The following is a 14,056-nucleotide window of genomic DNA, read 5'->3' as shown; positions in this document are numbered from 1 at the left end:
AAGGAAATTCAGCTGGTGATAGAGGAAGAGTAGCTGAGGGAAAAGTGCTGAAAGGAAACCAGAGGGAGAAGAGAGAGGAAATTCTTACATCATATATTTTTGAGCTCAAACGTCAAGAAATAATACACCTTTTAAAAAGAATATCTTTTTTTTGGTTTTCACTTTTGCTGGATTTACGTGTAGTACATTTATTTTAAGTCTACAGTTGTTCCAGTCACAAAAGAAATGAGTCAACCTATTTTTATCCAATCATTCTCAGACTTCCAGCAACTGTGGAGACACAGGATTTACACTAGTGATGAGAAATTGTGTGAATTTTGCCCAATTTGCATATCTTATATATGTCTCAGAATCTAGGCTTTAGCAGTGTAAAATGTGGATTGCCTGGATGTAGAATTCTAATTTTTTAGTGTATACATCTTTTTATGTAGAAAAAGCTACGTATTCATAAGAAAAACACATGTATTTCTATAATCTAGGAGCCCACAATAACTGAAATATGGTACGCATCTACTAAAAAAAACCAGCTGAGGATGTAAAAAGTTTATTAAAATCATTCTTGATCCCGAGACGACAGATAGCTGCAGTAGCTCTGGATTAAAAAAAGCAGAGTAAAAGAGCAAGTATTCTAATCAAACTTACAACAGACTGGCGCCGTTGCTCCACAGTCCGTTCATCATCAGAATCACTATAATACTTGGAATAAAGGTAAGGCTTGTGAACATAAGCATGTCGTCCAGGTTTCGTCTTTTTATCATTAGCTCCACCAGCCTCTGGCCTTGTTTTAATTTGACTGTGTTCTTCTTCTTCATCTAGAGAAATAGAGAGAGAACAAAGAGAACTTAGAGGAAAAGTCAATTTTAAATTCAGATTTAGGCTGGGATCCAAAGGGTCAGGCAGTGGGCTGGTTTGCACGATCACTGCAGCCCACCATGGCTTATTTAAGCCATGCTGTGCTGCAGCGATCATGCAAACCCAGTCAGCCTCTCATGTGAGCAAGACCTCTTCTGCCACCCATCCCACTGCAGCCCCTCCCCATCAAAAGCTGATATCAATGGACCAATGGGATGCAACTGGAAAATCAGCAACCTTGTGCAAATGCAAAAGCACATTTTGTGCATAAAAGGCCTCTTAGGATTCTAGCTGTGTTCTCCTGCCCCCTTGTAAAACCAAGATATAATTTAAATCCAAAAGATTTGTTGGAAAAAAACAGCTTCTTTAAAAAAACCCACAATACGTACTACCCAACTGTCACAGGACATCGGAACGACAAACTGAAATAAGTTTAACTACACCAACTAACAAAGGACTCTGGAAATGGTTGCACCGCCAGAAATCGTTGCACTGATAGAATTCTCTGCACTCTCAAATACAATTGCCACCATTTTTGAGGGAAGGTCAAGTTTGTGAAATTATATAGCCACAGTCAGTAAAAGCAGAGAACACATACTTTTATAATCTGAGTATAAGAGGCCTGATGAACACTTCACTTTGATTATACAAGTACGCTCTTGGTTAGATGACATGGATCAAGGCAATGATAACGAAGAGCCTCGCATTTTGGTACAGGTTCACATAGAAGTTTTGAATGCACAACTCTATATATCCAAACATCGCACTTAACATAAGATTAACTGCGCACGTTTGCCTCTATTCCCTCTGCAATCATAGGCTTGTCTATCTGGCTAATGACGCATCTCTGTTACGGAACTGTATGTTTAGTTCACTTTTGTTCCATTAAACACAAAATGGCCTTGGGTGGTTGATTATGGCGATTAACATGATGTCGTGCTTTGTACTAACTTCAATGTCTGAGAAGAATCAAACGTAACATTCTGGGGCTGGGGTCTCTAACGTAATGCCAGTGGGCGCCTATGTGGATCCCTCTCTCGGCACCCACAAAGCTCCTTATTTTCTAAGGTTTTTAAATTATTTTTTGTTTTACTTGGAGGCTGTCATGCTCCAAAGTGAAGGGCTGCCCTCCAACGCCATTAGAACAGTGCTTTTGTGTTTTGGAATTTAGACCCCCACCTCTGCCTTATACTTTGGTTCTTGGGCAAATTACTCTCCCCCCCCTTTTTTTTTTAGTATTGCCTGTTTGCCTTCTGGGTGATCAGCCACACTCTCTGTCGCAGTCGTTGTACGAATGGGCAACCCCCCCCCCCCCCAATGGCACCCACTTTATGAGAGCTCCCATGACACTCTCAAAATTTGAAGTGTGCCCACTGACCCAAGAGTTGTTGACCCTGTCTGGGGCAACAGTAATTTCTTCTGGGTAGTACCTAGACATCAGTGTGCATACTGAGAATAAACAGACATAAGCTTAAGTTAGTATAAAGTCAGTGTAGTATAAACTATTAAGTCAGTATAGTATGAACTACTCTACCAGTACTAAGGCAACAGGGACAACGGCCTAAGACACAGTGCAGACAAGGCCACAGGAATCTGTGCCCTCTCCTTTCATGTAAATGTTTTTCCTACTGGACTCCGCTTGGGTTCTGAGCCCAAACATGTTGGTAAACTCCGTTTGAGAACTCAAGTTTATCGGATTCGCAAGCTTCGCTTAGAAGCATACCCAGTTTCATTTTATTCCACTTTTGCTCCAGCCTCATGGAATGCTTAATTCAATAGATGGGCCTTGGGCTAACTCATGTATGCGATCTTCATTTCTGTCTTGGTTAAGCTGTACATCTGCACTGCACCTACGAAATACTTCCATCAGTGGCCCACCATGCACCATCTCTGCAGGCTTTCAAGAAGGCCTTAAAAACATCTTATTTTACTATGGCCTTCACATGATGAACACTGCTATTACTGCTTTGTTGTTCCAGATGGTTTTATTGTTGGTTTTACTGCTTTAATTGCTATTTTATTATGATTATGGTTTTATTGCTTTTAATATATTAGTATCTTATTACTTTTAATATTTTATGTATTTTATTGTTGTTAGCCACTTTTTTTGAGCACCTCTGCCATGAAAGGCGGCCAAGAAATGTTTTAAATAAATAAATAAAATGCAATTATTCACACTAATCATGACCAGATTACATACATTTGTATTTAAAGAATTTTTTGTTAAAAAACTTTGCTTTCTTCTAGATAGGCAAAGAACCCTAGTGCAGGTTTAGAAACATTGCTTACCGTCAGAAACAATCTCTCCTTCTTCGGTGCTGTCAGAAAGTGCAAGTTCCTCTTCACTCTCTTCTTCAAAGGAAGAAAGATCACTCGTGTGCACAGAGCTAACAGTTATATCGCTGAGTATGTCCACATCAGAATCTTCCAAAGCTAGTTCAGAAAGGAAGATACAGATTTCTTAAAATTTGGGCCAGAATCCAATGACTCCTGCATTTGAATAGGAATTGCTTCCATGCAGGCATGGGAGAAACTTGCCAATTTGCACTCCAACACCAGATGGAATGCTGCTGCAGAGCCTGACCTCTGGGAGATCTTTTTGATGAGGGTGCAAGGGGTGGTAGTGGGTACACGTGTATGACAAAGCCTTTGAGTATAAATGGAAACACTGTGCATGCCCCTTTGGATTGCAACCATGGAATTTTTAAAAGTAGAATTAAAAAGCTTTGCTCACAGATTTACAGTCTGGGTTAATTAATCCATGATTTGCCACTGCATGGGAACAGGCTCATTAAAAGTAGTAGAGCAATTATTGTTGGACAGAAAAACAAATATTAAAAAATGTATCAAAGCAATTAGTATATTCACTGTATTCAGAAATTCTATAACATAAAAATTCTATAATGTACAAAATAACCCACATTCTAACGTGCTGTAAGTCAGATAAGCAAAGGTCTGGCCTCTTAAAAATTTACCAGCAGATTGCAGATCAAGGAAAAATGACCAGTATTTGTTTACTCAATGCAGAGCTTTCTAAAGAAGTCAAACCTGCCTCTCAATCCCTTTAGTCCCCGCCTACCTATATTGGGGCTGTTGGCAAGATATGGCAGCTAACTATGGGTTAACCCACAGTGGGACTGTGCTGCATACAGGGTGCGTGTGGGGCTGCCATTTTGAATACACAATCCCCACTTGGGCGTTGTTTGGTCATGCGAGCATGGGTTATGTGAGGGTTAAACAACACATAGCCAATGGGATGTTTTACAACCCTCACTCGTCGTGTTTGCATGACACGACAACCCCAATGTGGGCAACCTGGACCCCTCTCGATTACCCATGGAGTGTCATCTGTAACCAGTCACTCTGTAACCTTTGGATTTTTATACCTTCTTTTGTATTTTCATTTGCCTTGTGTTTACTACTGTTCTTTTCCAGAGCTGAGTATTTCATTGATTCCATCTCTCTGTCTTTCACTGCCTTTTCTTCTCTTGGTTTTAGATCATCCACACCCTTTTTCAAGAGGTCCAACTTCTTGTCAGATTTTTCTTTTTTCTCTTTTCTCCTCTCTCCTTTCTCTGAACTTTCTGGTTTTCTATCACATTTGTCCGTAAGTTTACTTTTCTGTTCGTCACTTTCCTGCAGAACGTCTCTGCTTAGATTAACCGAACTATTAACATCTTTTGACACAGTTTTTCCTTCTTCATTTGAAGAAAATAAATTTACATCTTCACAGTTTGCTACTGGTTCATAGCTTTCTTCTGTAGAGTTACAAGGAGGTTTCTCTCCATCAAATAGGTCTTCAGCATTCCGGTCTCTCTCAATACCGCCATCTATGCTTTGATGAGACAGGAGTTTTTTTGAAATTCTATCATTAACCTTTAAATTAGTTGCTTCTGTGGAAGCCCTGGCTGCACTTGCTTCTTGGTTGAGAGATGTTATTGTTTCCAAAATGGACATGGCATCATTAACCACGCTTGTACTTGGATTGATAGCAGAAACACCTTCAAGGGAGAGAAAAATGTTAGCATTTTCTATACAGAAGAATCTGCTCTTACATTTACGTATCTTAAATGCTAAACTGAAAAAGGAAGTTTCTCTCTTTCCTCAAGGGAAATCTCAACCAAGTCAAATTAACTGAGTGTCTTATATACATTGTGGTAAATGTCAGAAACTAGTAAATGATGTCCATTAGAGCTCATTCTTAAAAATTTCCTTCGATCCACTTAAAATATCATGAAATTCTGACATTTACCACTGCTTTCAGTAACTATCTACTTTATTTCCTAATTTACTTGTGAAGAAGTTTACCTTCCCGATTCACTGCTGACCATGGAAGAGCAGTGGGCAGAGGTAGACAGGAGTGCCTTTTACCAACTTCAGTTGGCATGTGAGCTGTGCCCCCTCTCTAGCACCAGTGCACCTAGCCTCAGTTATGCATGTTCATGTTACATCCAGACTGGACCGTAATGCTCTCTACATGGGGTTGCCGTTGAAGATGACTCAGAAGCTTTAGCTAGTATACAAGGAGACTGCTTGAGTCCTTGTTGAAGCTAGACAGTTATACCCAATCTGTATAAGTTGCAGCCATTGCTAATGCATTTCTTGGCCCCAAAGTCTGAAATGTTTTGGAGCCGGGTTATTTGAAGGAGTGCCTACACCCTACACAGTCATTATAACTTTGTGTACCAGTTAATGGGGAACATCAGCAGGAGAGAGCTATTACACTCATGTCGTCTTGTGGGCTTCCCACAGGCAATTGGTTGGCTACTGTGTGAACAGAATGACTGTGTGAACATAAGACTTCTTATGTTCTCATCCTACCCGTGCCTTCAGATCATCTTTGGAGCCCTACTTTTTGGTCCACCATTAAGATTAGTATTCTCAGTAGTGGCCCCTGTTATTGAATTCCCTCTTGAGAGACAAACAGCTCCCATCTGTTGTCGCTTTTAAAAAGACTTTAAAATACATTTAATTGATACATTTTATGGAATTTGCTATTGTTGGTTATTTTGTAATTGTATTTTATTGTAACTGGCTTATTTTAAAATTATTTTAAGGTTGTTTAAATTTAATGTATTTTTATAGCTTATTTGCGTTAATGAATTATTTTTATACTATAAGCTAGTTTGAGATGACCCTGACCCTGAAAGGCATCTAAAAAAAAATAGTGGTTCTTCTTCTCCTTATCATTATTATCGTTATCACTGCTTTAAAGCTAATAACCACTATCCTAGATCGTACTTAAAAACTAAGAGGATATTTGTGCAGATCGCAGTTCTGACTTTTCATTTTAGTAAGAGAGGAGACACCTTATGCTGCACCAGCTGAAGCTTTTGAAGAGTTTTGGAGAGATACCTATGTAGGAGCCATTGATGAAATCAGCTTGAGATGTTATGGGGCGCAGATGACTGTGATAAGATCTCTGTCCTCTAGTAAGGGGTGCAATGGGAAATGGCACTCTTGGTCACAAGCCAAGTCATGTGCATCTAGAAGCAGAGCTGCACCCAGAAGCATAACCAAACTGAGAAGCTGTTTAGGGATAGTGGGATCCCACCCAGAACAGGCATATCTTATCTCTCTTGCCTGGATTCAGATTGTTTGTTAAAACTGGAGGTTACAGCTTTCTATGAGGGCTATGAATCCGATGACTTTTAACATTCTCACAAAAATACAATTCCCTGAGATCCTTGGGGAAAACAGTATCAAACTAGGTTGAAAGAAATTTCAAACCATTTCCTGTGCTGAAGGGTAGTGAGAGTGGAATCCTATCTACATGTATCTGGAAATTTGTTTTGTTTGAAATTCCTTGAAATTATTTCCAAATAAGTATTTTTGGGATCAGGGAATACAACTTCAAGTTCCCTTCCTTAATTCCTTTCTACCTGCTTACATCCACCTAGTACATGGTCACTAGGAAGCTCCAAATTAACACTTAATTGTATATCAGTTTTGCCAGGAGCAATGGAAAGAAATACCTTGCATCAAGAAAGAAGTATCTGATTTCTCCTCAGGTGGTGCTGTGCTCAGACTGGCCTCCTCTTTGTGATTTAATGTGGCTAAAAATTCATGGACAGCCTTTTCTACCTGTGGTCTGAATATGTGGTTGATCTTCGGATCCACAACTTGAGAAATGATTCTGTCAATTCCAGATTCTAACATTCCAGATCTGAAACAAAATGAGAAAAGAAAAGTTTCTCTTCGTGTCTACAAAGTTGTCCTCATATTCATTTGGTTTAAATGTGACATTCAGCGAAGGAAGAGGATGAAAATAAAGATAAATTATGGCACATTTAAAGTGTGCAAACCTTCATTTACATCTTCTGTAATACTAACAACATTTTAAGGGATGCAAGAATGATCACCTGCATATTGCAGGGAGAGAGGGAGCGTGCTAGTCTAAAACTACATACTGAGTTCATTGCAGCAACAAGGTCTGAAATGGGGACTCACAGTTCATAGCTCACATCCTTAGCCACTACACTACCCAACTCTCTAATAACAAAGCATTATAATAATAATAAAAAGTAAATTAGTCTTATTTACTTTTCTGGGGTGGGAGCCTTGGTTACCAATCATATCTATTTAGATAAGGATAAAAGTGATCAAACACATACTACAAATAGATTTGTACAAAATATTTCAACTTTCCAACCAAATATAAATATTTTTCTGTATGCTATAAACTGCCTGCTCCAAAGCAAAACACACTAGCATTTCATGTACATACATATATATACAAAAATAAGAGAAACCAATCTTTGTAAACCACCCAGAGAGCTTCAGCTATGGGGCAGTATAGAAATGTAATAAATCGTCATCATCACAAGAGAAATCAATTTCTTGAACTGTTCACTCAAAACAGAAAAAATAACACCCTTTTTGCGAAGTGTTAATTGTATACTTATTGTGTAAGAGCTTAACATGGTAAGGAATGGATTCATTTCAGGATGGATTGATTTAGATCAAAACTTATTTAAATCCAGGCTGCAAAAATTAATGATTTCTTAAAATATAATTGGCTTTTTTGAAAGTTACATTTCTCTTTTAAAAAACCATGGTTTGAAATGCAATCTGAACATAATACAAAAATTATAGGCTTTCTCCAATGCAAGTGGATTGAGTGCAATTCTGGGCCCATTACCTCTTAAAACTGAATTTAGTACTGTCTTGAAAACTTATTAAAGGCCAGAAATATTACCTGTCAGTCATCATAACAACACAACAGTTCATGTACTTATATTATGGCTTGATGCTTGAAACGGGGGTAGCAAGTCACCATGTGTGTCATCACTGGTCCATTAAGATGACATTTTACTCTGTTTTATGCCTCATTTACCTGATCTCTGTGACTGGCTCAGTCAGTACTTGTAAATATTTACAAATACATACCAATCAAATAAGACGAAAATTTATCTTTCATATCATGGAGTAACTACCAGCCTTTGCCTCTGATTAGATTCACTTTTTATGTGATGGGGTGAAGCAGGCCAATTACATCATAAGAAATAGTTTAATAAAGACACGATCCATGTTCTGTATGTGTGACATTAGTACTTCTAATGCAGCCTGACAAAATTATGGCCATCGGTTTATGGCATCACGATTAGCACTTGTGTATGTGCATGCAGTATAACTTTCCAAGTAACGGAAAGAGTTGCAAAGGAAAATCATACACAAAAAGCTAAATTTGTTTGTCCAAACTTTCCATAATTGAAATATATTGAATGCAAATTAATGCAGAGTCATTAGAAAATCTATAGGAAGCACGGATCACAGTTCAACTGCTTGTTTTCAGTGGCAAACAGTATTATATCACAAATCTTCACAGACATTTGTTCAAAATATTGAGGTAGCTATAATATTTCTTCAAGCTGTTTAGGTGCCTACCTTTGTCTTATTTGTATTTACCATCGCTGATTCACATTAAATCAAAATGAAAAAGAATCAGTGGTTTAAAATAGAAACCAATTATAGTAAGTACCTGCTTTAAAAAAATTAACCTAAAGTGAAAGGATTCATGAAATTGTTCATATTAGGCATGTTACATTTACAATTTCTTAAGGCTGAAATTAAGTATTGAATTAAAGATAATTTCCAATGTTAAAACGTGGGATCCAATTTCTCAGACTAAGCCTGACAGATAACACACACAAAAATCACAGACTTCCCACTGCACCTAGAAACTAGAAAGATATCACAGGCCTTCCTCAAATAACAGCCTCCTTCCTGCCTCATCTCAAACTGCTCTTGAAACTAAGGAAATGTTAGTTTGCAATGTGGCTCTTTCAGCACCACCATCTAGTTTCTCCCAACAGAACTATCGCATATCAGCTCCTCTTCAGGCAGTGCTACATTTTTTAAAGAGTAAAACTTACTTGAGAACCTGTTGCCTAATATTATTCCTTAGCTGGTTCTTGTTCAGGTGAGGGCTCCATGTATGAGTTGCTAGATGGTTGGAAACAAAGTTGTCCACCCGTTGCCTTAGGTTCTGATACGCAGGCTAAAAGGGAAAGGGAGATTCTTTGTGAATTCCTCAATGAAAGTTTTCTCTAACAGGATTTTTTAAAATAATAATAATAATAATAATAATAATAATAATAATAATAATAATAATAATTTCCACCAACAATCCTTAAAGCCTGAGGCAAGTATCTTAGTTTCTAAGCCTCTCAATGTCTTGATTGATCCAGAAGGTACAATGTGATAGTCTCTTTCAGTCAGTGTAAATTATGTGTGTACTCTATGCTCTGGTAAGAATCTAAATAATAATACTTGTTAGTTATATAACCTTTGCCCTCAGTTGCTTAAATTCTTCATTACCTCAATAAATTCTACAATAAACCCTGCAAGACGGGTCAGCATGCTTTTATTCTATTATTTAGAATACTTTTACCTAGTGATCTTATGAGACAATTACCAAATTAATGCAAAATACAAAACAATAAAAAGTTAAATTACCAAACGTTAAACTGAACATTATAAAACAATAAAAACAAACTAAAACCAAATGTTATATAAAATCACACAGCAAGATGTTATAAAGGTTGGAACATACAAAGCCATTTAAAACTGAGTCAGACCATTGGTTCATCTAGCTCATTGGTTCATCAACACCCATGTGCAAAGCATGTGGTCTACTACGCAGCTACAGCCTCCCCTGACAACATGACAGTCAATGGTGGGGTAATAATAAATTCGGTAGCTGTTTACCTAGGGGGTATTTCTTACATGTCATAATAATCAACCTTAGTATGAATTAGAAGCAGCACTGAATTGGCTATTAGTCCACACTGAGCAGACTCACTCATACCCCACCCAATCTTCCCTCTCAGTCTTCCCGCTAGTATCCCATGAGCCATTGCTGCTGAAAATCTATTCTGCTTACTGGACCAGAGCCACAGCAGTCGCTTTGACAGTTCTCGCCTTGCAACCCTGTGGCTGACGAAATAACGAACGGTGTCAGAGGAAATAACCAACGGTGCCCTCCACATAGCACGATGACCAACAGTGGTTCAAATAGCCAACACTGCACAGCATTGGTTATTTGCATTCTTTATTTTGGCCAAATAACCAACAGTTGGTTATGAAACTCTCACCACACAACATGATAAACCATGGAGAGTTAAGCGGACTACGTTCTCCAAACCCAGTCTTCCTCTACACATGGAACTGTAAGTCTACTCAGAATGAGCACAGTACTTTTAAAAGTAGTGACTTAAAATAATGTTCTCACAGCCAGTTACACTGTTGAAAAAAGAAGCAAATTCCACTGAGGTCAATAGAGTTGACTCCAAGTAAAATGTGCATAGGGCTAAAACCTGTATTATATAATACAGTTGCAGTGCACCTGCTTAATACAGTAACACTACAGGAATGCTTATTTTTGGAGCTCTCTCTAAAATACATTCTTTCCATTCCTGCATGGTAATGCTGAAGTTTGCACACAATTAAAGACCACATAATTTAAAAAAATCATTTAAGTGGTAAGCTTATTTTATTTATTTACAATATTTATATACTGCTCCATATCTAAAATATATTTCAGAGCAGTGAAAAGATGATGATAAGGCAAATTTCCTGTTCTCAATGGTATTAGATTCACATAATTTATATCCCTCACCTTCAACATAAATTTATATTCCTAAAACAGCTTACAAATATAATAATAATAATAATAATAATAATAATTTAATAATAAAGTATTAAATATAGCATGCAAACTAAAATAGCAACAGTCCATTCAAATAAACAATAAAATTAAAATTTCTTTAAGTTAGCTATGCTAACATGAACAGTTCTTAAAAGCCTGAGCAAACAAATGTTTTTGCCTGGAACCTAGATGACAGTAATGAAGGTGCCTACAGGCCTTCCTGGGAAGAGCATTGCAAAGGCCACTCTCTTTCCAGCCACCACTCACCACACTTCAGGAGGTGGAGTCACCTGGAGAAAGGTATCAGATGACCACCTCAGTGGATGGAATGGAGAAAGTAGTTTGTCCAGCATTTGGGTCCTAAACTGTCTAAGGCATCGAATGTTAACACCAGCACTAAGAATTGAGCTCAGGAACTCATTGGGAGCCAGTGGAGTTGTTTCAATAAAGACAAGATAGGATCTCTTTGCCAAGTCCCAATTAGTCCCATACCCATATTCTGGACTATTGCAGTTTCCAAATGGTCTTCAAAAGCAGTCCCACATGAAGTGCGCTGCTGTACTCCAACCCACAAACTACCAGGGTATGGATAACTGTCGCTTAGCGCAGCCTTCCCCAATCTGGTGCCTTCCAGATGTATTGGACTACAATTCCCAGCATCCTCTAGCCAGAATGGCTAGCCCAACACATCTCAAGCTTGCCAAGTTGGGGAAGGCTAGTCCAAACCTCTGTCAGGTGAAATCATAGTCAGTATATCAGCCTCAGCTTATAGAAATTCTTTTGAACTAAGACTATTTGAGTCTCAAGTGATATAAAGATCACCTTACAGACTCTATAGCTTGGGAGAGGGCACTTAGGAGTGATTTTGTAAAGTAAGTTTAAATTTGATGAGTACTGAAAATACTACATATATTTTTCTGTTCTTCCTTTAAAAAAACAAAGCAGCTCTACCTCCCTGGAGTCGGAAATGGAAACCCACCCACAGTTTCAATTTTTATGGAAGACGTCTTTCTCTATCAGTGCTACATGTACAAGGTTATAATCATGAGATATCTGAATGGCCACTGATGGCAACAGAACGCTGGATCTCGATTAAAGTTGTTCTAGTTTAACAAGGCCGTTCTAAAGGAAACTCAACAGCCTAGTTATCGATGAGATAGGAAACCATTGTCTGGGCTGTATCACTTTTAACTGCAGCTCATGTCATTGAACGCACCACCATTAAAAAAATAACAAAAGACCTTCCTACACTAGTATGTCAGCAAGACAATTAGAGTAAAAAAACCAAACCTTTGTCAATATCCAGTTTTCCACGCTTATGGATTTTTTGGAAGCATAAAGCATTCTAACGCAAGCACACCCCTAGAGTCTGCAGTGATACATCCAGACAGGTTTCCCACTTCAGTGACAGCTAGGCCAATAAGTCAGAATATTAAACCAGGATAGGGAAGGTAGAGGAGAGACCAATGGGCATTTTCCATGATGGCCAGATGTAGGCTGAGTTTTGCAATTGCCTGACAAATAGGATTACGAGGTCTCAGGTTTGATCAGAAGTTTCAAAATGTTAGTCACTTTCTCAAGGTTTCCCAAATGCATAAAATTGAAGGGTGAGGGGCGGAGGGCAGAATTAAAGAGAAAAATCTATTTTCTGCTTGGTTTTAAGGTCGTCCCCTACTCCTCACCCACCCCTGAACTATGAGGCACAGCCAGGCTCTGATCCAACCAGTGCTGTCTCTCCACCGGACTCCCGTCCCAAGACCACAACCTCGACCCCGCCAAGACCGGACCTCAGAAGACCTGCCAACAGCCACTCAGCTGGGGGTGGGAGGAAGTGTCACCTGCGGAACTCCATGCGACTGTTCCCACACCGTTTAGAAAAAAGGGCCTTTGGAAACGAGTCCTGTGTGGGTGTGTCAGTGGGGCGGCGCAGGTCGTCGGGAGCACCCCCACCCCCACGAGTGACTGTGCCCCAAGCAAGACGCGGCTGGAGAAGGCCGGCCTGCTGCCGCTGCCCCACCCACCTTCGTGTCCACATCTGCCAGGCAGTCGCGGCGGAACTGGTCGAAGAGCCCCTGGCTCTTGAGGCGGTTGAGGATGAGCGACACGAGCTCGGGCTCGGCGGCGGCGGCGGCGCCCGAGGAGGTCCCTGGCAGCGGCGGCTGGGGCGGCTGAGGCGGCGGCGGAGGAGGCGGCGGCGGAGGCGGAGGCGGCGGCTGCGCGGGTGGCGAGGCGGAGGCGGCCGCTGCTGAGGTGGCGGCGACGATGCTGCTGCCGCTGCTGGACATGGCGGCGGCGGCGCCTCCCACAGCGGCTGGTTACCGAGCAGCAGCGACGGAGGCGATGCTCCACCCTCCCCTCACGAACCACAACCCCGGAAGCGGAAAATAACGCAGACGGAAGCGACTGACAAAGAGATGTAGAGAGGAAAAGAGCGGCGTTCTCGACCGCTATTTCAGACCTCCCTTTCGCCGGGCACAGGACGCATCCGTGCAACGCCGCAGACGCGCCTTCTCCACGCCCCGCCCCGCCCCCTCGTGAGTCTCTTCGGCCTGGAAATGGCGGCCCCCGGGTGCCGCAGGAGGGGGGCGCTGCTGCTGCGCGCGCATCCGCGTTTACTCTAGAGTAAAGCGCCCTGCGTGTAAAAGGCCGCACAGTGCGAAAGTGGGATTATTGCACAGCCCGAAATTCGATGGGGCTTCTGCTCCCACTTGCAGCCTTGATCGCATTTGGTGGCTCACGGATCTATCCTGCCGAAAAACCAGCGAAATAAGGGGCTCATCTACACCGAGCAGGATATTCCCCTATGAAAGCGGCATATGAAAGGCAGGAGCCGCACTGCTGCTATATAGCGGTATTGACGTGCACTGACAGCTGTGGGGGCCCATTGACACGTACATACCATGTACCACTTCCATACCACTTCCATAGTGATATAAATAATAGTTAACTAACAGTTAACTGTTCTCTATCAGAAGACAAGCAGTAAAGCAAACATGCAGCCTAAGCAAAGAGACCAGGTACACAGCTGGGGTCAAGAGGGAAGCGCCTTATCTC

General features: G+C 40.6%; 1 protein-coding gene across 1 annotated transcript in view; it reads right to left on the bottom strand.

Annotated features, from left to right (window-relative positions):
* The window catches only part of BOD1L1 (biorientation of chromosomes in cell division 1 like 1), a 64,686-nt gene extending 51,078 nt beyond the window's left edge, over positions 1-13,608 (bottom strand). The window contains exons 1-7 of the mRNA XM_063135121.1: positions 13,461-13,608; positions 13,024-13,313; positions 9,228-9,352; positions 6,828-7,018; positions 4,239-4,853; positions 3,142-3,285; positions 643-812 (exon numbers count right to left, since the gene is read on the bottom strand). Coding sequence (XP_062991191.1) covers positions 643-812; positions 3,142-3,285; positions 4,239-4,853; positions 6,828-7,018; positions 9,228-9,352; positions 13,024-13,313; positions 13,461-13,608 — 1,683 coding nt within the window. The remainder of the gene's footprint in view (positions 1-642; positions 813-3,141; positions 3,286-4,238; positions 4,854-6,827; positions 7,019-9,227; positions 9,353-13,023; positions 13,314-13,460) is intronic.
* Between the last annotated feature and the right edge of the window lie 448 nt (positions 13,609-14,056).

Source organism: Elgaria multicarinata, chromosome 10 (assembly GCF_023053635.1).
Source record: "Elgaria multicarinata webbii isolate HBS135686 ecotype San Diego chromosome 10, rElgMul1.1.pri, whole genome shotgun sequence".
In the NCBI taxonomy this organism is placed as follows: domain Eukaryota; kingdom Metazoa; phylum Chordata; class Lepidosauria; order Squamata; family Anguidae; genus Elgaria; species Elgaria multicarinata.
This window is presented reverse-complemented; position numbering and strand designations above follow the sequence as displayed.